The following is a 19410-nucleotide window of genomic DNA, read 5'->3' on the forward strand; positions in this document are numbered from 1 at the left end:
TTGGTGGTTTGGGGGCGGATACAGAGGGCATACATGGGGCTCGTATCATTCGTACGGTAGGTATTGAATTGTATTGTACTTTTGGCTAGCGGAACCAACCGCCGCAGAGATCTATTATAACTGGTTGATAAATACTATATCATATCACCACCCCACTGCATTAGGTCTATAAGGCTAATAGCATCATATCGTGATTACAAGGTTGCCTGTCCATCTCTCAGTTACTTTCGCTACTCCGACACAAGCGCCCATACTGGCGACCTCCCACTCATCACTGCCTACCAGGGCGGTGCTATAGAATACCCCCTCGGGGTCATATCGGCGTTTGACCTGCTTTAGCGAGGCATAATTGCCCCCAAAGAATTGCGTCTGGAAGTCCTTCTGCCGGAAGTCCCATGCCCGCACATGTCTGGTACAAGGCCCTCCGGGATGTCTGGTACTCGTTTGGTCCTTCGTTCCAGTCACAACTGGAGGTCGAGGCCGTGGCCGGTCAGCGAACCAACCGAGGTTTGATTTCCTTTTCAGAGCCCCCGTCTTCTTATCCTCAGTCGCCTTACTCAGTCCACCCCGTGGCGATCGATGGTTGTCTTCAGTCCGGGGCCGCCTCGCTGTGGAAGGGCATCCGCAGCGCCGTGCTAGATGATCTTCTCATCAACGCTCGGGATGTTGCGGCAGTACCAGTTGCGGTTGCAGCAGCCTCAGCTGAGTTCTCCGGAGTGGGCAGCCCCGAGGAAGCCCACAACTATAATTCACATATACAGGTCTTTGGCCCGGCAAGTAAACGGCTACTGCTTAAGGTCACGGGCTTGTGGTACCACAAACTCGATGCTAGCTCCGAGTCCCCTGAAAGGCTGCATACCTTTATGCGTTTGCACTGGAAGCCGCAGATGTCCATTTTGAGCGACGGGCAGATACGTGCGCTGGTTCAGACTCGTCGTTCGCTGCAAAAGTCCAGGCCACACCACGATCCATCATCGCCATCACACAAGCAGTGGACCCTTATGGAGCTCCTCCACGAGAAGCATTCCCTTCAGGTGGTGGAGTTCAGCACGCTGCCATTTGAGGGAAGTGTCGGGCGGGATATGTTCGACGGCGATCTGTCCCTCGCAGAGGGAAATTGCAAATACCAGTTTATGCCGAAAAACCTGGCTTCGCTACGTGCCTCGCAGCCCTTGTTGACGGAGACATACCCTCAGGCTCAGATGAACATGCTCGATGTGACTAAGCCTGATGTAGATCTGTCCATGCTACCTGACATGCTTGATTTGGCGATCCTTCAGCTGGGGCCCGTCTCTAGCTCCGATTTGGCGAATGCCCTGGCCAATGTTAGGCGAGCCATGACACCGGCAGCATATCTTTTGGTTCTTGGAACGTTCCTGGTCGATGTCACGGAGGATGCGGGCAGCGCATCAGTCATCAGCGGTGAGGACAGCGATTCTGGCAGCTCAGACTGGTCGATGGTCGGAGGTTCATCGTCCCAGATTCCTGAGTTTCTGCGTGGCCAGGGCTTCGAGCGAGTGGTTCCTCTTGCACAGGACAGCTTGCCAAAGAACACGGCATTTCTCGCTCAGCTTTCATCAGACAAGACCATTGTCTGCCCCCCGCTTGCGACGACTTCAGAGGTAACAGTACTTCATCTCACCCCAGAAGATAAGCCACTAGTGAAACAGCTGGCCATCCCCGGGAAAGCGCCGAGCGAGCAAAACCTACCCCTTCCCGCTGCGGTTATCGCGCCCAGCTCAGTCGTTGTGATCGTGGACGAGGTTTATTCGGCGACCCTGAATGAGGTGACACCCATACAATGGCAGGCAATCCAGCACCTCACTGCGTCGGGCTGTAAGATTTTTTGGGTGACAAGCGGCGCCCAACTAGACGTGAAACATCCGGATCGCTCCCTGGCCTACGGCATGTCAAGGGTCATCCGTGCCGAAGACCCCTGCGTGTACTTCACTCTGCTGGATGTCGAATTCGCCGTCAGCACTGGCTCCCTGGAAGCAATCTGCCGGACCATTCTCTCCCTTCAGCAGGGCCATCAGACGCAGGACCACGAATTCGTCGAGCGCGATGGGGTGGTGCACGTCAGCAGGGTCTACCCAGACACACAGAAGAACGCAGACGCCGAACAAGAAGACGCCATCACCACCACCGCCGCCGCTCTTCCACCAGCTCAGCGGACCCAGATCTTCACGAACATCCCTCGTGTGTGCGACTGGTCTGCCGACAACCGGGCAAGCTCCAATCGCTCTGCTTCGCCGAAGTCTCCAGCTCCCCCGTCCCTCTCCCGGATGACTTCATTGAAGTCGAGATGCATGCGGCGGGGCTTAACTTCGAGGACGTGGCGACTTGCCTGAAGATCGTGCCTGAGAATCCGTACCTCTTGGGCCTCGAGGGCGCTGGCGTGGTCTGCCGACTAGGTAAGGGAGTCACCTCGTTTCGCGTCGGACAGCGCGTCCTCGTCAACCGCCGCGGTAGCTTCGGCAACAAGGTCCAATGCCCCGTGCAAGGCGCGCACGCCATCCCAGACAGCATGAGCTTCGAGGAAGCTGCTTTCTTGCTGGTCGTTTACTTGTCCGAGATCCGCGGTCTCTTCGACCTGGCCAACCTCCATCGCGGTCAGTCTGTGCTTATCCACTCCGCAGCTGGCGGCGTCGGGCAGGCCGCCATTCAGATCTGCCAGGCCATGGGTGCCGACATCTATGCCACCGTGGGTAACGACGCAAAACGCGCAGTGCTGACCCAGCAGTATAATATCCCACCGGAGCGTATATACTCTTTGCGGACGGCGGCCTTCGCGCCGCGAATTTGGGAGGCAACACGCGGCCGTGGCGTGGACGTCATCCTGAATACACTGGCCGGCCGACTGCTGGGCGAGTCGTGGCGCATTGTCGCGGCCGGCGGGTGTCTCGTCGAACTTGGCAAGAAGGATATCCTTGGCCACGATTGAGGTGGTCAATCGGCACTTCATGCACAGTTTAGGGCTGGCGGAGCCGATGGAGGCGGCGAAGCCGCTGTCAGTATACGGACTGGACTCGCTGGCGGCGGTGGACTTTCGGAACTGGCTGCGGCAGGAGTTGAAGGTGGTGGTCAGTACGTTGGAGGTGGTCGGGGTCAAGACACTAAGTGCGTTGTGTGAGGGTATTTTGAATCGGTTGCTGGAGAATGCGGATGCCACTGTTGGAGAAAGAGGCTGATAGATGGATGTACACTATGTGTGTTGAAAGAGCAAAGATCCGTATGTAATGTATGTATGTATGTATGTATTCCGTTCGGGGGCTGTAACTGAGTGTAACTGATATATTATGGTTACCCTAGGTGTATATTACACGAATTGCGGGATATATCATGTAAAACGACTAACCACCCACCAGTGATGCGCAGGTCATGACTATAAGAACCAAAACTAAGCCATTAGTGTAGCTAGTCAAGGGCTTTCTTTCTTATTTAAATATGTCCTCAATCCTGTCACTTCTCTTCCTCAAAAACATTGCACCCTTTCATCTCCGCTTGTCCACTTTCCTCTCTTCAGGACAAACACCATGATCCTAAATCTCTTGCGCCGCGTCTGGCCGCAAACCTTCCCTGCCAAACCAACCCTGACTTCTGCCAATCTCCCTCCGCAATCCAATCGCGTGGTGATCATCACCGGCAGCACCGCCGGCATCGGCCTGGAATTGGCGCGCATCTTGTACTCCGCCGGCGCCACTGTCTACATCGCCGCCCGTAACGAACAAAAAGCCCAGGCCACCATCCAAGCCCTCACAGCAGAAGACCCCACTGCTTCCGGCAAACTGATCTTTCTGCCCCTTGATCTCTCGGATCTCACCACAATCAATCCCTTTGTGACCCAATTTCTCGAGCGTGAATCACGCCTCGACCTTCTCTTCAACAACGCTGGTGTCGCATTGCAGCCCCTGACGCAGCGCACCGCCCAGAACCTCGAGCCGCAGCTCGGTATCAACTGCGCGGCGCCCTACCTCCTCACCACTCTGCTGTCAGATGTCCTCACCCGCACCGCCGCCCATGCACCCCCGGATAGCGTGCGGGTGATCTGGTCGAGCAGCATGATCGTCGAAACCCTGGCGCCGCGGGGCGGCGTGCCCGCCGATGAACTCGATAACCCTTCAAGCAACGTGTACCGCAACTACGCGATCAGCAAAACAGGCAACTGGTTCCTGGCGGATCGGGTTGCCAAGAAGTTCGCTGCTGCGGCCGGCAAAGACGAAAAGGCTGTGGTTAGCATAACGGTCAACCCGGCCAACGCATATACCGGCATTTACGACGACGCGCCTAAGCTGGTGGTGTGGATGTGCAAGCCCATCTTCTACACGGCTCGGGAGGGTGCCAACTCGCTGCTGTGGGCGGGTTGTAGTTCAGAGGTCACGGCTGCGGATAGCGGCAGGTATGTTATACCGTTTGGTCGGTGGCATCCCTGTCCCCGGGGGGATCTTATTGAGGAAATGGACAAGGGCGATGAGGGTAATGCGGTAAGATTAGAGAAGTGGTGTGAGCGTGTAACAGCAGATTTCCGGTAATCTTGGCGCTATGATTGATACCCTCAGGTACACCTCGGGAGAAGGTGTATAGCCATTCTCGTAGGGACTTACTTCCTTACACCTTGGCTTCTTTTGTCTGATAATTAATGAGAGTTCTCTTTAAAATTACTTTTTTAACTACTTTACTGCTGTACTCAGCTCCAAGGGTCTGAAAGTTCACATACGACATAGGATGATTGAGGTCTCACATCACCAGAGCCCTTGATAGTATATATTTCGGTTGTTGCGCTGCAAGCCAGCTGTCCGCCGACCACATCGTCTACAACCATAGCACCATGAGTTCATATCATTTTGTACCATTAGTGAGAAGCCTTAATATGGATCAAGACAAGATAGCTGGTAATACACCTACTACTACTATCAGGCGGTACGGAATAGGTGGCAGGCCCAAGCTTGCCGGGCTACTACTTCAATCAGCAGACGGAGAAATCTCTTTGCCTATACTTACTCCAAGGAATATGTAGCATACTACAAAACAACCATTCACCGAACTAGCCCGGCTAGCTCAATCGGTAGAGCGTGAGACTCTTAATCTCAAGGCTGCGGGTTCGAGCCCCGCGTTGGGCTTTCTTTTTTCTCACTTTTTTTTTTTTATTTTAGTGATCTCGAACGGATATACTCGGTTACGTATCTCACCAGTTACCAGATAGAAAAATACATCTCTTGTTTTTGTGTTCGAGCTGGCCGTGGTGTGCATGCAGCCGGGCATCGAAAATGTTGCCAGTGACGGACGGCCGGATTTTACGCCCGCCAGCTTATGCTACCTACTATCCTGCTAAACCAGAAATGAGATGCCCACCTACCATGTGCAGTCCAATAGAAGACAGTCCAGACATAGCTTGATTAGACAATACCAATAAAACTTACGAACTTTCGAATTGGATGTCGTCGTACACCTATACTATAACTGTAACAGTAGCACGCCCCAGTGAGAGAGCGGCACTACAGGATCGAAACATGTGCAGATCTATCTGTCAACCCTGTTATCAGTCATCTAATTCTCGACCCAATGTCGAGACCGTGAGTCAAACATCCTTTCTTCCATGGCTCGCCCTGTCTATTATCCAGTATATACCCTAGATTGACAATCTTTATACAATACCATACTGTTAAAGGCCTTTGAGTCGCAGGCACTACATTGTCCCCAATATTCTTTATGAATATTCCCTCAACACCTTGATCTGAACCCGATTCAGTCCAGGCTCCGTCTGCCAGAGGAACTTATCTCTGACTGGAGTTACGTTCCGCTCCGTCGTGTCATAAAGTCTCATCTCAAACCTTCGCAGGAGTGTCCCAAGCACCATATACAGCCATGCCCAAGCCATACTGCGCCCCATTAGCTTCGGTCTGCCTCTGTAGATTGCCTTCCGGTGGCAACTTACCTTTGGCCCACACACCCCAACGTGCCTTTGGAAAACGGAACTAGGTACCGCTCCAACTTTCGCAAGTCCTCTGGCTCCAGAAGCCAGCGCTCGGGGATAAATCGTAACGGCTCGGGAAAATTCTTTGGATCACGGAGGATAAAAAAGGTAGTCATGCTCACGGGAACCTAACATAATTATTTAGCTATGATTAGAGCACTAGAGGGGAGAGGAAATCATGGCCTACTCCGCGTGGGATTTCGTATCCATGAAATTGCAATTCCTCATCCGGTGCGACACGTGGAAGACGTGTGCTGACGAGAGAGGATAATCGAAGTCCTTCCTTTAACACGGCAGTCTGATGCTGGGTTAGCCGTTGCACCTTGAGGTTGTATCGTTCCAAGGAGAGAGCCATACAAAATAAGGCAACTGTTCCAATTGTATAAGTCCTGGCTCCATTCTTGCATCTGGCCAAGAAGCACACAACTCAGAGCGAAGCTTCTTATGCACCTCTGGATCTCGCAGAATGTAATATAAAGTCAAAACTAATGCTCTTCCTGGCGCATCGGTACCGGCTTGTACCATGAAGATCGCATCATCAGTCAGGCGGGCGAGCCTTTTCTCATCCTCGGGTACTTTCTCGTTGTTCAGAATTGCAGGATAGATTGGGTTGGGCTTCTCGCTGCATCCCGTACCACGTTCCAGTATGGTCTTGCGAACCATACTTTGAATTTCCTGGATTCCCACATCAGCTTTAGAATCTCAAATACACACCCGAAAGCCACTTACCATTTCCTGGGTATAGACCCTAGCAAAATCGGCATCCATAAGTGATGCTGGCCAAGGGCAGAAGTGAACCAGCTTGCAAAGCCAGGGGAAATGTCTTGTCTTCTGAGAAAGCTCAAAGATAGAGTGCGCCTTTGATTTACAAGTCACATCCAGCTCGGCCTCACCCAAGTAGTGAAAGCCGTTCTGTTTCCCAAACGCATATTGCGATATAGTATCACTCGTAAAATAAGAAAAGGTAGTATAAAGTTCTAAACTATCGTACGCCGCTTGCGCTTTGCGAAAATGACGACACAAAGCCTGGATATTTTCCTGAATAAGCGGTTGCACATCAAGGATTGCCTGCCTTCTGAAAAACTGCCCTAACACGCTTCGTCGGGAGCGATGCAACGCGTGTCCATTGGTTGAGAAGATTGAATCAGGCCATCCCGCAAACGAGAACCATCTGTCCTTGTTTCGCTTTCGCGTCACTCCTGCGTACAGCGTGTTGTAGTTGTCCGGGTCTTTCACGTGAAGTTCCCACGGCTTGATGCGCACAATCGGACCATATGTCTGATGCAGACGCTCGATGTGCGAGGAAAATTGACCATCACGAACAACATCATAGTAAGTTTCATAGAGCCCCGTCGCAGCGGCCAACCGAGGACCAGGGAATTTAGCTAGGGGACTGAGGTAGAGTCGATAGAAAGCAAGTCCAAAGACGAAGACGACGATGAAAGCCGCCAATAAGCATATATAAGTTCTTAGAATTCTGAGGTCCATGTTCACCATGTCGTGCCACTCCAGCGATAAAAACCGCTGTGCGATGTTCATCATGTCGGTGGCTCTTTAAACTTTGGGTTTGTACCGACCGGTCGGAAGAAGTAATAAAGGATGGCAACACTTCTGTATTTTGCTTTTTACCTCTTGAAAATAGCAATTATCTCTTCGAAATAGCGGTGTATTGTGCAGAAGAAGAGGGCACTTCAGTGGTTGGGTCGGTCATTCTGGAGAAAAAGAAAAAAGAGCGCAGCTGAACTCGTTCTGAAGTGCGCAAGGGACCAGCTGATGCGTGGGACGTAGTCAATCGCCGTTACCGGTGACCATATTTCTTTTGCTCTTGAATAGGGCTCCATAGTTGAGATTAGATTTGAAAATCCTCGGAATAATTGATCTTAGCGACGGCAAGTCACCAGATACTACGTGAAACCTAACCTCTTATCTATACTGATGGCGAGGAATGAACAGAAAACATCATCTCAGGCTCATACGTACCCGCATCCACGCACTGGCACAGAGGATACCAGGAGGAGTATTGAGTTTGATTGGGTGCCCAATAATCAGTCAGAATAATGTGTTATTTGTCATTTTTGTACGACTGTATTGGTTATTGGTCGCGGAGTTATTACTTATACTTTGGAAAGAGCGGTGGGTTGGCGGGCATTGCGAAGACATACAGGCGTCATGCCTGTCAGCTCGGCAAGGGAGTGAATACTGACCGATAACGATGAATATGAGCAAGTACTTCTGTGATTGCTCAGTGGGAAACATCTTATAAAGTTGCATGCTCCCTGCCACAATAAATCAGTCCAAAGAGCAAAGTAGTCTGCACCATCAATATCATTTTCCCTTCTTTACTCTACGACATGTCATCCAGCGATACTGCTAGCAATTCTCCGGGCTGGACAACCGTCGACTCGCATGAATTCCGTGAGAGTTCTGCAGATCAATGGACTCACGAGGCTCCTCCTCTCATCGCCATTGTCGGAATGGCTGCACGGCTGCCTGGTGGCATTTCATCCCCTGAAGACTTTTGGCAATTCATGATTGACAAGAGATGCGCATCCACTCCAGTTCCTGCGGGAAGATACAACGTGGACGCCTTCCACGGGACTCCTGGCGTGGATACACAATCGGTAATTGCCAAGCACGGCTTTTTTCTTGACGGTGACTATTTGGGAAAAGTTGATACCTCCTTTTTCCATAACAATCGATACGAGCATGGGTTTGTAGACCCCCAACAGACTATTCTATCGGAAGTGGTTTGGGAGTGCATGGAAAGCGGCGGACAAGTCAACTGGCAAGGCAAGGAAATTGGATGTTTTGTAGGCACCTTTGGGGAGGACTGGCTAGATCTCACAGCGAAGGACACCCAAAACCTGAACCCGCTCCACGTCGTGGGGACTGGGGACTATGCGGCATCCAACAGAGTATCATTCGAATACGACCTCAAGGGCCCGTGCATGACTTGTCGAACTGCTTGCTCATCCTCGCTTGTGGCTCTCCACGAGGCATGTCAGGCAATTGCTCTCGGCGACTGCCCTTCAGCGATAGTTGGAGGTTCCAGCCTGATTTTCACTCCCACAATGACAACCAACATGTCGCAGGCGGGGGCATTGTCCCCTGATGGGATCTGTAAAACATTCGATGCGGAAGCCAACGGTTACGCCAGAGCGGAGGGAGTGTGCGCCTTGTATATAAAAAAGCTAGACGATGCCATCCGCGACAAAGATCCAGTCCGTGGCGTCATACGAGCGGTTGCGACAAATTTCGATGGCCGAACAAACCACATCACAGTCCCATCATCAGCCGGACAAGAGGCGCTGATCCGGAAGGCCTACCGAAAGGCCCATCTCGAAAATCTTGCAGAGACCGCATTTGTTGAATGTCACGGCACGGCCACCCGGGTGGGGGATGTCGTTGAAACCACCGCCGTGGCCGATGCCTTTGGACGACATCCCATGATTATCGGAGGGGTAAGCTTGGAACGAACCTACGAACGATCAGTTGTTAACAAATTGCATTGCAGGTGAAATCGAACATTGGTCACACCGAGGGCACAGCGGGTCTCGCAGGCCTGATTAAAGCAGTGCTTGCCCTGGAGCACAGACAAATTCCTCCCAACGTTAACTTTTCGACACCAAATCCAAACAGTACGATTTCTTCTTTTTGGTCGCACCACATATAGTTGCTTACCCCCATTAGTTCTGTTTGACGAAGCAGGTTTGACTGTACCTGTTGATGTTCTCCCCTGGCCAGCCGACCGCAAAGAACGAGTCAGTGTCAACTGCTTCGGGGTCGGCGGTACCAATGCCCATGTAGGTCACCTTACGCACCTGGAAGAATCCAAAGGCTCACAGAATAGGTCATTGTGGATTCAGCCGCATCGATGATGCCCCAAAAGGCAATAGCGGCATTGGGGATGGACAACAATAGTCTGCGACTCTTACCGTTGTCAGCTAGTGGCTTTAAGTCCCTTGATCAGCGGGCGATGGACATAAAAGAATACATTTCCCGTCATCACGAGGCAGTGCCCGATCTGGCTTATACCCTCTGTGCAAAGCGAGAGCATCTTCGTCACAGGGCATTCGCAGTTACCGGTGGAGAAGTTCCTCTTGATTCTATTGAATTCACCAAAGCCGACAATACAAAGACTGGATCAAAGATCGTGACATTTGCATTTCCTGGCCAGGGAGCTCAGTGGGCAGGAATGGGTGCGGAGTTGATGGAAAACTTTACGTCCTTCAGGAAGGACCTAGAATACATGGATCGGGTACTGCAGAGTCTGCCCAATGCACCCACGTGGAGGATGCACGGTATAGGCCCCAATGTTCCGATATTTGCGTGGCAGTTCCACTGACCATTGAGAACGCCACCCTGAAGAGGAGTTGGTTAAGATAGGCCCTGAGAGTGACATTAACCGGCCTGATATAGCACAGCCTCTGTGCACTGCGGTTCAGATTAGTTTGGTAAATCTTCTCAAATCATGGGGAATCACTCCAGACAATGTCATAGGTCATTCCAGTGGAGAGTTCGCAGCGGCCTATGCAGCCAACGCCTTGTCCATGGCCACGGCAATCATAATGGCCTATACTCGCGGGATAATCGCCAATATGGCTCCCGAGGGAGGCATGCTCGCAGTGGGGATTGGCAGAGACAGTATCAGTCGATATCTGGGCGACGCAGTGGAATTGGCATGCGAGAATAGCCCGAACAGCGTCACCCTTGCTGGGAGCCGTGATCAGCTGGAATCTGTAGCAACTCGAATCCAAAATGAACAGCCGGACACTCTTTTGAAAATGCTACCGGTTGAGCGGGCGTATCACTCCGGTGGGTCATTTAAAACATACGCAGTCAGCTTCCTTGCTAAATGGGTTTCCAGGATTTATGGCTTCCGTGGGTGCCAAGTACGAAGAACTCTCACGGCATCACCTGGTCAGCCATCACGAGGAAATGACCCCAATGTACTCAACGGTAACTGGAACAGTAATCACAAAGCCTAGTGAGCTTGATGCGGCGTATTGGCGACGAAGCCTGGAATCCCCCGTCTTGTTCTCCACTGCTTTTCAGAACCTAGCCACATCCACGCAGAGCAAACACCAGATCGTGATAGAGATAGGGTCTAACTCAGCACTCCGGGGGCCAATCCAACAAATACTCCGCTCAGTCAGCATGAGCTTTACATACTGTGCGACAATGAGAAGCAACGAAAGTAACCTGTCTCGCATCCTCTCTGTCGCTGGAACAGCTTATGTCAACCACCTACCTGTTGATCTTCTCGCTGTCAATGGTAGGTATCAGGGCGAAATACTCACTGACCTTCCTCCCTACCCATGGCAGCGCGAAGAAATCCCCTGGGCAGAAACTCGCATCAGTAAACAATGGCGCCTGCGCCAATTTCCCCGTCATGAGCTTCTCGGGGCGCGATGCCTGGAATCCAATGACTTCGAGCCTGCATGGCGAAATATCCTGAAGGGTGAGGAGGTTCCCTGGATTAACCACCATCGCATGATGGGTCTTGTTGTATTTCCAGCCGTTGGATACGTGGCACTGGCATCGGAAGCCATACGGCAAATAACTGGCCAAACTGCCTGCACAATAGAGCAAGTTCTGCTCATGGAAGCCCTCGTTCGAGATGAGGATGAAATTGAAATAATGACAACGCTACGCAAGATGACAATGAATGCTACTATGGACTCAGACTGGTATGAGTTCACGGTCTGTTCTTACAATGGTCAAGGATGGACTAAGCATTGCTCTGGGAAGGTGAGAGGAGGCACAGACCAGCCCCTTCCGTCGAACAAAATTTCAGAGCCATTCACCAGACATATTTCGTCGTACAGATGGTACCGCAGATGCGAGAAAAAAGGCCTTGAATATGGTTCCCGGTTCGAAGGACTGCAGGACATTACCGCCAGTCCCCTAACGAATGCAGCTCGTGGGCGGGTGGAGGATGACCGCGAACACCATGACAGCTATTACGCAATACACCCAACAATTGTGGATCAGTGTCTTCAAGTAATGCTGGTTGCCAGTGACAAGGGGGTCTCGCACTATCCTGACAAGGCGGGCATGCCGTTGTATATTGACCGGGTGTACCTGGCCCCGGGAAGCAGCTCAATGCTTGTTGAGGCGACGACGACTGATCCAACAAAAGAAAGTCTAAGTGGATATTTCAAGGTAGTTTCTGAGTCAACGGGTGATGTCGTTTTGGAAATGAAGGGACTGCGCTTATTGCCCATACCAGAAGCCGGCCAAGAAACGAAAGGGTCGAAGCTTGCAACACATATCCAATGGAAGCCGGATATTAGGTTCCTGCCGGCGGCCCAACAAGTACCATCGCACATTGACATGGGCCAACAGAAGACACAATCTCTCGCCATGGCCGGATTTCTCTTAATATTCGAGATGATCGATGCTCTGGGATCTCAGACTTCGCTACCATCGCACTTGGAAAATTACAGAAAACTCAGTATGGACACAGGCAGGGAGGTACTTCAGGGACAATATGACCATATTCCAGGTGTTCAACAGATTAGGAATATGGATAAGTATCAGCGAAAGGTCCTGTTCAGATCCTTGCAGGGCCAATTTCCCGATGCTAGGGTTGAACGATGCTATAACGACGCCTGGGCGTATGCCAGTGAGCATCCGGACCAGCTGATAAGCGGAAGCATCTTTCAAGACACCTCGCTCTTAGAGACCATCAGGGGGATTGTTGATTGGGGCCTTGAGCTTTACGACTGGAACAGATTTCTTGGTCCTCTTGCCCACGCGAATCCTCATCTGCGCGTCTTGGAGGTTGGAGCTGGGGCTGGTTCGGCAACAGCCACAATCCTGGAAAGCTTGACCACTGATCACGGTGATCGTCTCTTTAGTCAGTTCACGGTAACCGACAGTGTACCTGGGCTGGTAAAGCAATTGGAAGAGCGTTTTGAAAGTGTACCAAAAATGGAGTACAGAACACTGGACATATCAAAGAGTGTGACAGACCAGGGCTTCCCAGAGAATTATTACGATCTAGTGATTGCGTGCAATGTGCTATATGAAACACCTGTTCTTAGCCAGTCACTGGCGCAGATTCGCTCTCTACTTGTTCCTGGGGGGCGGTTGCTCTTGTACGAGCCTTGCTCCGAAATCCCACATGTTGATGCCGTCATGGGTATTCTTCCAAGCTATTGGTTGGGCATGGGCGACTATCGGGGGAACAAGCCTCACGTCTCTGTGGAGCGCTGGGAAGAGGAATTTTGCCGGGCAGGTTTTTCTGGGCTCGACGGTGTCCGTTACAATGCTCCGGCACCACTCCACTGGCAGGCACTGATGCTAGCAACAAACCCCGTGATCGAACCTCCACGCGAATCTATCAACCTGCTTTGCACATCAGAAGCAAGGTACCACTCTTGGATACAGAGTCTGGCGGGTTGCCTGTCCTCCGACGGATATGATGTGCGTTGGTGCACTTTTGGAGAAGAGCTCCCCACTGAAAATGTTATCGCATTACTCGATTTTGAAAGCCCATTCCTACATGATATGTCCCAATCCACCTACAGTACGATTCAGGGCTGGATGTCCTCGGTGAAGCGTCTCCTCTGGGTGACCCATTCGATGCAGATGGAATGCAAGGACCCTCGGTTTTGCCTCATCCTGGGCCTCATGCGCACATTGCGGTGTGAGTTTAATGTCGATATTGGCACGTGTGAGATTGACTCGTTTGACGAGACTGCAACTACTATGGTGACTCAAGCGTACAAGCAGCTGGGTATGCCAATTTCAGGAAAGCCAGTCCGCGATTTCGAGTTCATACTGCACCGGGGCGCAGGCCACACCGGTCGTGCAGCCCTCACCAAGGTTGTAGACCACCTCAATGCCACAGAAAAGCTAAGTTCGTATCTGTTAGATATCCAAACCATCGGAGACTTGAGCTCTCTTGGATGGAAACCCATTCCTACGGAAGAGGTCGGTCCACACGATGTTGAAGTCAAGGCTAGTTATTTGGCTCTCAACTTCAAAGACCTTATGATGTCTTTGGGTGTTGTGGAACGAACTAAGACAATGGATTTTTGCTTCGAGGGAAGCGGTTTTGTGACTCGCGTGGGATCGGAGGTGACAACACTCCGAGTCGGTGATCCAGTCGTCGTTTTCGACCCGCAACCGACGAAGACCCTGGCAGTCTTTCCGGCTGATCGGGTGATTCCCGCTCCTCAGCGTCTCACGTTGGCAGAAGCTGCCGCCACTCCAAGTGCTTATTTGACAGCTATATACACACTGATAGGTATTGGAAAGCTGCAGAAGGGTCAGTCAGTCTTGATTCATTCCGCGTGTGGTGCAGTCGGACTGGCGGCAGTGCATGTCTGCCAGAGCATCGGCGCCGAGGTATGCCAACACATTCATCCCCCGTATGCTATGCTGTAATAACGAGGGGAATAGGTGTTTGCTTCGGTTGGTAGCGACGAGAAAGTCGAGTATCTCATGAAGACATTTGGCATTCCACGCTCGCACATCTTCGATTCGCATAATGTTTCCTTTCTCTCTGGGATCATGCGGGAAACCAATAGCAGGGGCGTCGATCTGGTGCTCAATTCACTAGCTGGGGAGCTTCTCCGAGCGTCCTGGAAATGTGTCGCTCAATTCGGCAAGTTGCTTGAGATTGGGAAAAGAGACATTTTGGGTCATGGCATGCTTGATCTTAATGGATTTCAAGGGTGTCGTTCATACTGTGGCTTCGACTTGTATAGTGTGGCCTATGACGATGCGGCAACAGCGAGGTGGTATGTTGTATCTGCTCAATGTATCGAAGTATTCCAGGTACTAAATGTCTCACCAGGGCTCTTGAAACAGCTATTAAGAAGTTAGATGAAACAATGCACCGACCTCTGCATACAGTATTCCAAGTGGACCAGGTTGAAGAAGCCATGCGACAGATGCAGAAGGGGCAGCACATTGGAAAATTTGTGCTTGAAATGCCAGACGATGAGAGCAAATATCCACTACTTCCCGCACAGGCCCGGTTTAGTTTCTCACCTACGTCCTCGTACTTGCTTGTTGGTGGCTTGAGAGGCATCGGCCGGGCTGTCGTCCGATGGATGGTGGAGCATGGAGCTCGCGATTTCGTATTCCTTTCTCGATCTGCAGGATCCCATGCAGAGGATCAGATGTTTGCTCAAGAGCTTGAAAGTCAAGGATGCCGCGTAGTGATGGTGGCCGGAAGTGTAACAGATGCGGACACCGTTCAGCGCGCTATTCGAAATAATGGACGTCTAGTCTCCGGTGTTGTTCAGATGTCAGCTGTCCTGAAGGTAACCAAAGCTATCATAAATTCAACAGGTCGCAGAATGTTAACTCAGTATGCAGGACCAACTATTCGACAAGATGCCATACGAAGACTGGACCACAAGTCTGGCAACCAAGGTCCAAGGGACTTGGAACCTTCATAGTGCTCTTAAGAACCGATCCCTAGATTTCTTCATTGTATTCAGCTCCGCAGTCAGCATGATTGGAAACCCAGGGCAGGCCAATTACGCCGCTGCCAATTCCTTCTTAGATGGGTTTGTTCAGTATCGTCGAGGACTAGGCCTACCTGCTTCGCTAGTCAGTCTTGGGCCAGTCGATGAAATGGGTCTTATGTCACAACAGCCGGAGCTTTTGTCTAAAGCACGGCAAGCCTCGCATCACATGATGGGGGAAGGAGATGTGCTGAAGGCGTTTCAGCTGGCTCTTCTCTCGGCAAGAGATGGTTTGTCCCCTACGCGTCCGGCAACAGTGGTCTGTGGACTTTCTCCGGCCGTTATGACGGGTGATCCATGGCTCCAGCAGGATGCGCGGTTTTCCACTCTTCCAACAGGGACTGACGCATCGACCACCGGGGATATCGATGACGAGCAATTGCAGCGGCAACTCCTGTCGCTTCGAGACGACCCCACACCCCTAATTGACGGCTCATGTGAGGCCTTAATTATCGAAAAGCTCGGCGAGCAGATCGCTACGCATAATGGGCTGACCGAGGAGATGGGTCTAGATCAATACGGCAGTCTTGAGGTAGATTCCCTGATGGGTTTGCAGATTAAACATTGGCTGCGCCGTAAGGTGGAGGTAGAGGTCCCGCTCGGAGACATCATCAAGGCGAGAACGGTTGGCAACATCGCCAAGTTAGTGACTGGGACTCTTCGTACAAGATATGGGGTGAAGGAGGAAGATGGCGCCACGGCTTAGGGAACCCGCCGAGAAGATGAAGTAGTATGTGAGGCTTGGATGAGAATTTTGGTATCATCTTGAGTGTAAATAAAAAAGAGCATACTGACTAAGATTGTGAGGATACTTGGCCCATTAGATCATCTACACACAGAAATCTTGTGGTCTATAATATAAACTGGTCTATGGTGTTTTGATGGAGATCCACGACGCTCGTATAAGATAATCTCGCTCTTAATTGACCGACCCCCTCTACTTTAGCACTGCGTTCCCATCGAAGGATGGGCGATGGGAGGGAAGTTGAAGGGAGTGAGAGAAAAGACGGGAATAGAGGGGGGGGGGGGGGGTTTATAGTCTTTCCAGTTACTGGATTAGGAAAGACCCAGCTAAGTAAGACGATGTAGAGAGACGCATATACCTTCAGGGCCTCAACCGAATTGCCGTTTTATTCAATGCATTGAAAATCAGTAAATGTACTGGGACCTCAAGATCGGTCTCTGATCATATTTGTGGATATGTACAAGCGTTCATTCATCAGACGATACATCAGAAGAAGACTCCTCCGAATCTTTCGCAACCATCAACTCCATCCGTTCAAATACCCTGATGACATTCTTCTTCTTTGCCTTTACAGCCAAGTCCCGTGCCGTTCGACCACGATCATCTGGTAGATCCCCGGCTGCTCCGTGACCTAAAAGGAAGTAAACATCCTCCGCTAGCCCAGCCTCTGCTGCCATATGAAGAGCAGTCTGGCCGAACATGTCTCTCGCATGAACATCCGCCCCCCGATTGACCAATAACCTCATAACGTTGTTCTCCGACCCCACGGCCTTATGGAGTGGTGTCCGTTGATAATCATCGCGCATGCTGACGTCCGCTCCATTGTGCAGCATATACTCAACCATCTTTCGACGACCCCGTTGCACTGCTTTATGCAGCGGAGTTTCACCCGAGAAATTAGTAATGTTGATGTCTGGGGATTTTTCCAGAAATAGCTCAAAGAGACCCCTGCGACCACTGGCTGCCGCAAAGTGTAATGGAGTATCCCCGTTACCATCCTGTGCTTCGGCATCAGCGCCAGCGTCCAGGAGCATGTCCATGATGATATCGTGCTGGTGTAGTACTGCACGATGCAGAGCCGTCATGCCGTCCTTCGCGGTGGCTTCTAACATTATTCCATGCTCTAGTGCGAGCTCGGCCAGCTCGACATCGCCGGCTGCTGCTGCAAGATCCAGGATCGTCTTCCCGGAGGCGTCTTGTGAGTTAATGTCCGCGCCTCTATCGAGCAGCAATTCGAGCATCCGTCTGCCCCTCTTCGTTCGGTCAAAGAGCACCAGTGATATCAGTAGCGACAGACCTGGCTCTCCAGCCGGGGCATTAATGTTAGCCCCCTTCTTTATCAGATACTTGACCACATCGAAGTGGCCCCGACGGCCAGCCTGGTATAAAGGCGTTCCACATTGCTCGTACTTTCCTCCTGAGGAAGGCTGCAGCTCCATATCTGCTCCATACCGAACCAGCAGCCGGACGATATTCAATTGCCCAGACATTGCAGCCCACCACAGCGCAGAACGACCACCGTCATCAACTGCATTGAGGTCTACTCTTCTAGACGCAATCAACAATTTTACTACCTCCTCGGATCCCTTTTCGATTGCCCAAAACAATGGTGGCCTCCCATCCCCGTCCTTCACATCAGGGTCAGCATTAGCCCTAAGCAGCATCTGCATGATGACCTCGTCCCCCGCTTCCACAGCGCATGACAGTGGTGCTCTTCCTTCAGGACTCTTCACGTCGGGGTCTGCCTTTGCTTTCAGCAGCATCTGCACGATTATTTCGTTACCCTCTTCGACGGCGCATGACAACGGTGCTTTCCCTTCTGGATTCTTCTCATTAGGGTCGGCTTCTGCCTTCAGCAGCAATTGCACCAAGGTTTCATTTCCCGCTTCGACAGCGCACGATAGCGGCGCTTTGCCTTCCGAGCTTTTTAGATTGGGATCCGCTTTCGCTTCCAGCAGCAACTGCACGATGACTTCATTATCAGCCTGCACCGCTGACAACAACGGCGGACACCCATTCGAAGCGACAGCATTGGGATCAGCCCCGGCCTTCAATAGCATTTCAACAATATCAGAATTGGCTTTCTCTACCGCAGTCGACAACGGGATCATGCCGCCCTCATCTTTCACATTGGGATCTGCCCCCGCTTGCAGCAGTATATTCAAGATCGATGCACTCTCTCGTTCGACCGCATATGCCAATGGTGTCTTCCCTTGAGAGTCCGCAGCATGGCAATCCACCCCAACACCAAGCAATCGAGCCACAACGCTCTCGTGACCGCCCTCCGCAGCTGCACATATTGCTGACTGGCCACGCTTAGCGTCTTTTATGTTCGGGTCCACAGCGCCAGTGCCCAGGAGCAATTGGAGGACCTTGTCGTGGCCCTCGGCGGCGGCCCAGAAGAATGGCGTCCGACCTAGTTCATCCTTGCAGTCCAGAGTCACGCCAGGGGTACCTAAGAGAAGCGTGACAATGGTATCATACCCTTTGCTAGCGGCAAGGAACAAGGCCACCTCTAGTTTGTCTTTGGGGCCAGGTGGGGACTCGGTTTCGGCCATGTTGAGAGTAAATGGAAAGGGTTATTGTTAACAGCAGAAAGATTTCCTAAGCTTCACGACCTCATGACATTCTTCATTACAGATGTGGCCCAGCGACAAACAAGCCTTTTTTACCTGCTCACAGCACTGTGTACTGATCGACGAGAGAAAAATACACGAAGAAATGTGCGAATAGGGCGAACAGACAGACAATCAGGCAGAATAATGTGCCTTACCGCCGTTTTAATAGTCTAGCACTATCGAGGGGCAAAGAAAAGGCGAACGAAAACCCACTTCACTCCAATCGTTCGTTCGCCCACTTAAACCATGTAGTACCCACTCAGGTTACCGACCAAGTGTAGGTATGTACTGGGGGTACACAGTGTGTGCAAAGAAGGAAGCAAAAGAGAGCAGCAACTAACAAGACACGAAAAATAAAAAGCCCGTGGGCTATCCGACAATTATCAACAAAGGCACACACACACAAACTTTACCCTCTTTTCCTTTTTCTTCCAGATTCCCTAACCATCTTTCTCTCTCTCCCACCCCAAAAAGCAACCTTCACGGCCGTAGCACACAAAAAACCACATATGCCACGTGTATACCATCCACTGGGTTCTCCGATTCGAAAATTGGCCGCCACCACCTAACAGCGACATTCCCTGC

At 51.4% G+C, this 19410-nt stretch overlaps 4 protein-coding genes and 1 non-coding gene across 5 annotated transcripts; 4 read left to right on the forward strand and 1 right to left on the reverse strand.

The window, feature by feature from the left end:
- Positions 1-395: 395 nt before the first annotated feature.
- BO88DRAFT_487118 (uncharacterized protein) lies at positions 396-2944 on the forward strand (the record flags this gene model as incomplete). Its single annotated transcript, XM_025712523.1, has 2 exons — positions 396-2199; positions 2259-2944. The coding sequence occupies 2 exons, from the start codon at positions 396-398 to the stop codon at positions 2942-2944; spliced, it is 2490 nt and encodes an 829-aa protein (XP_025564142.1).
- A 482-nt stretch (positions 2945-3426) lies between these two features.
- Positions 3427-4644, forward strand: BO88DRAFT_403981 (steroid dehydrogenase). Its single transcript, XM_025706497.1, has one exon. It carries the CDS (start codon positions 3537-3539, stop codon positions 4530-4532), a length of 996 nt encoding a protein of 331 aa, XP_025564143.1. The 5' UTR covers positions 3427-3536; the 3' UTR covers positions 4533-4644.
- Positions 4645-5047: 403 nt separating this feature from the next.
- On the forward strand, positions 5048-5120 carry BO88DRAFT_t108. The gene has a single exon. It is a non-coding gene; the product is annotated as a tRNA-Lys (tRNA).
- A 482-nt stretch (positions 5121-5602) lies between these two features.
- On the reverse strand, positions 5603-7669 carry BO88DRAFT_480645 (cytochrome P450). Its single transcript, XM_025712155.1, has 5 exons — positions 6704-7669; positions 6332-6649; positions 6162-6272; positions 5936-6102; positions 5603-5900 (listed from the first exon to the last, which is right to left on the reverse strand). Exons 1-5 carry the CDS (start codon positions 7514-7516, stop codon positions 5708-5710), a joined length of 1602 nt encoding a protein of 533 aa, XP_025564144.1. The 5' UTR covers positions 7517-7669; the 3' UTR covers positions 5603-5707.
- A 656-nt stretch (positions 7670-8325) lies between these two features.
- On the forward strand, positions 8326-16246 carry BO88DRAFT_480648 (uncharacterized protein; the record flags this gene model as incomplete). Its single annotated transcript, XM_025712156.1, has 9 exons — positions 8326-9435; positions 9489-9612; positions 9665-9777; positions 9825-10275; positions 10328-10789; positions 10842-14332; positions 14387-14727; positions 14784-15255; positions 15311-16246. The coding sequence occupies 9 exons, from the start codon at positions 8326-8328 to the stop codon at positions 16166-16168; spliced, it is 7422 nt and encodes a 2473-aa protein (XP_025564145.1). The 3' UTR covers positions 16169-16246.
- Between the last annotated feature and the right edge of the window lie 3164 nt (positions 16247-19410).

This window comes from Aspergillus vadensis (assembly GCF_003184925.1).
Source record: "Aspergillus vadensis CBS 113365 unplaced genomic scaffold BO88scaffold_8, whole genome shotgun sequence".
NCBI lineage: Eukaryota > Fungi > Ascomycota > Eurotiomycetes > Eurotiales > Aspergillaceae > Aspergillus > Aspergillus vadensis.

What these genes read in the sequence shown, in the direction of transcription:
- BO88DRAFT_403981 (XM_025706497.1), top strand. Translation starts at nt 3,537, where the DNA reads ATGATCCTAAATCTCTTGCGCCGCGTCTGGCCGCAAACCTTCCCTGCC.
- BO88DRAFT_480645 (XM_025712155.1), bottom strand. Translation starts at nt 7,516, where the DNA reads ATGATGAACATCGCACAGCGGTTTTTATCGCTGGAGTGGCACGACATG. An exon ending in TGGAACAGTTGCCTTATTTT is followed by an intron (nt 6,273 to 6,331) that starts GTATGGCTCTCT and finishes ACCCAGCATCAG; the next exon opens with ACTGCCGTGTTAAAGGAAGG. An exon ending in GATACGAAATCCCACGCGGA is followed by an intron (nt 6,103 to 6,161) that starts GTAGGCCATGAT and finishes TAATTATGTTAG; the next exon opens with GTTCCCGTGAGCATGACTAC.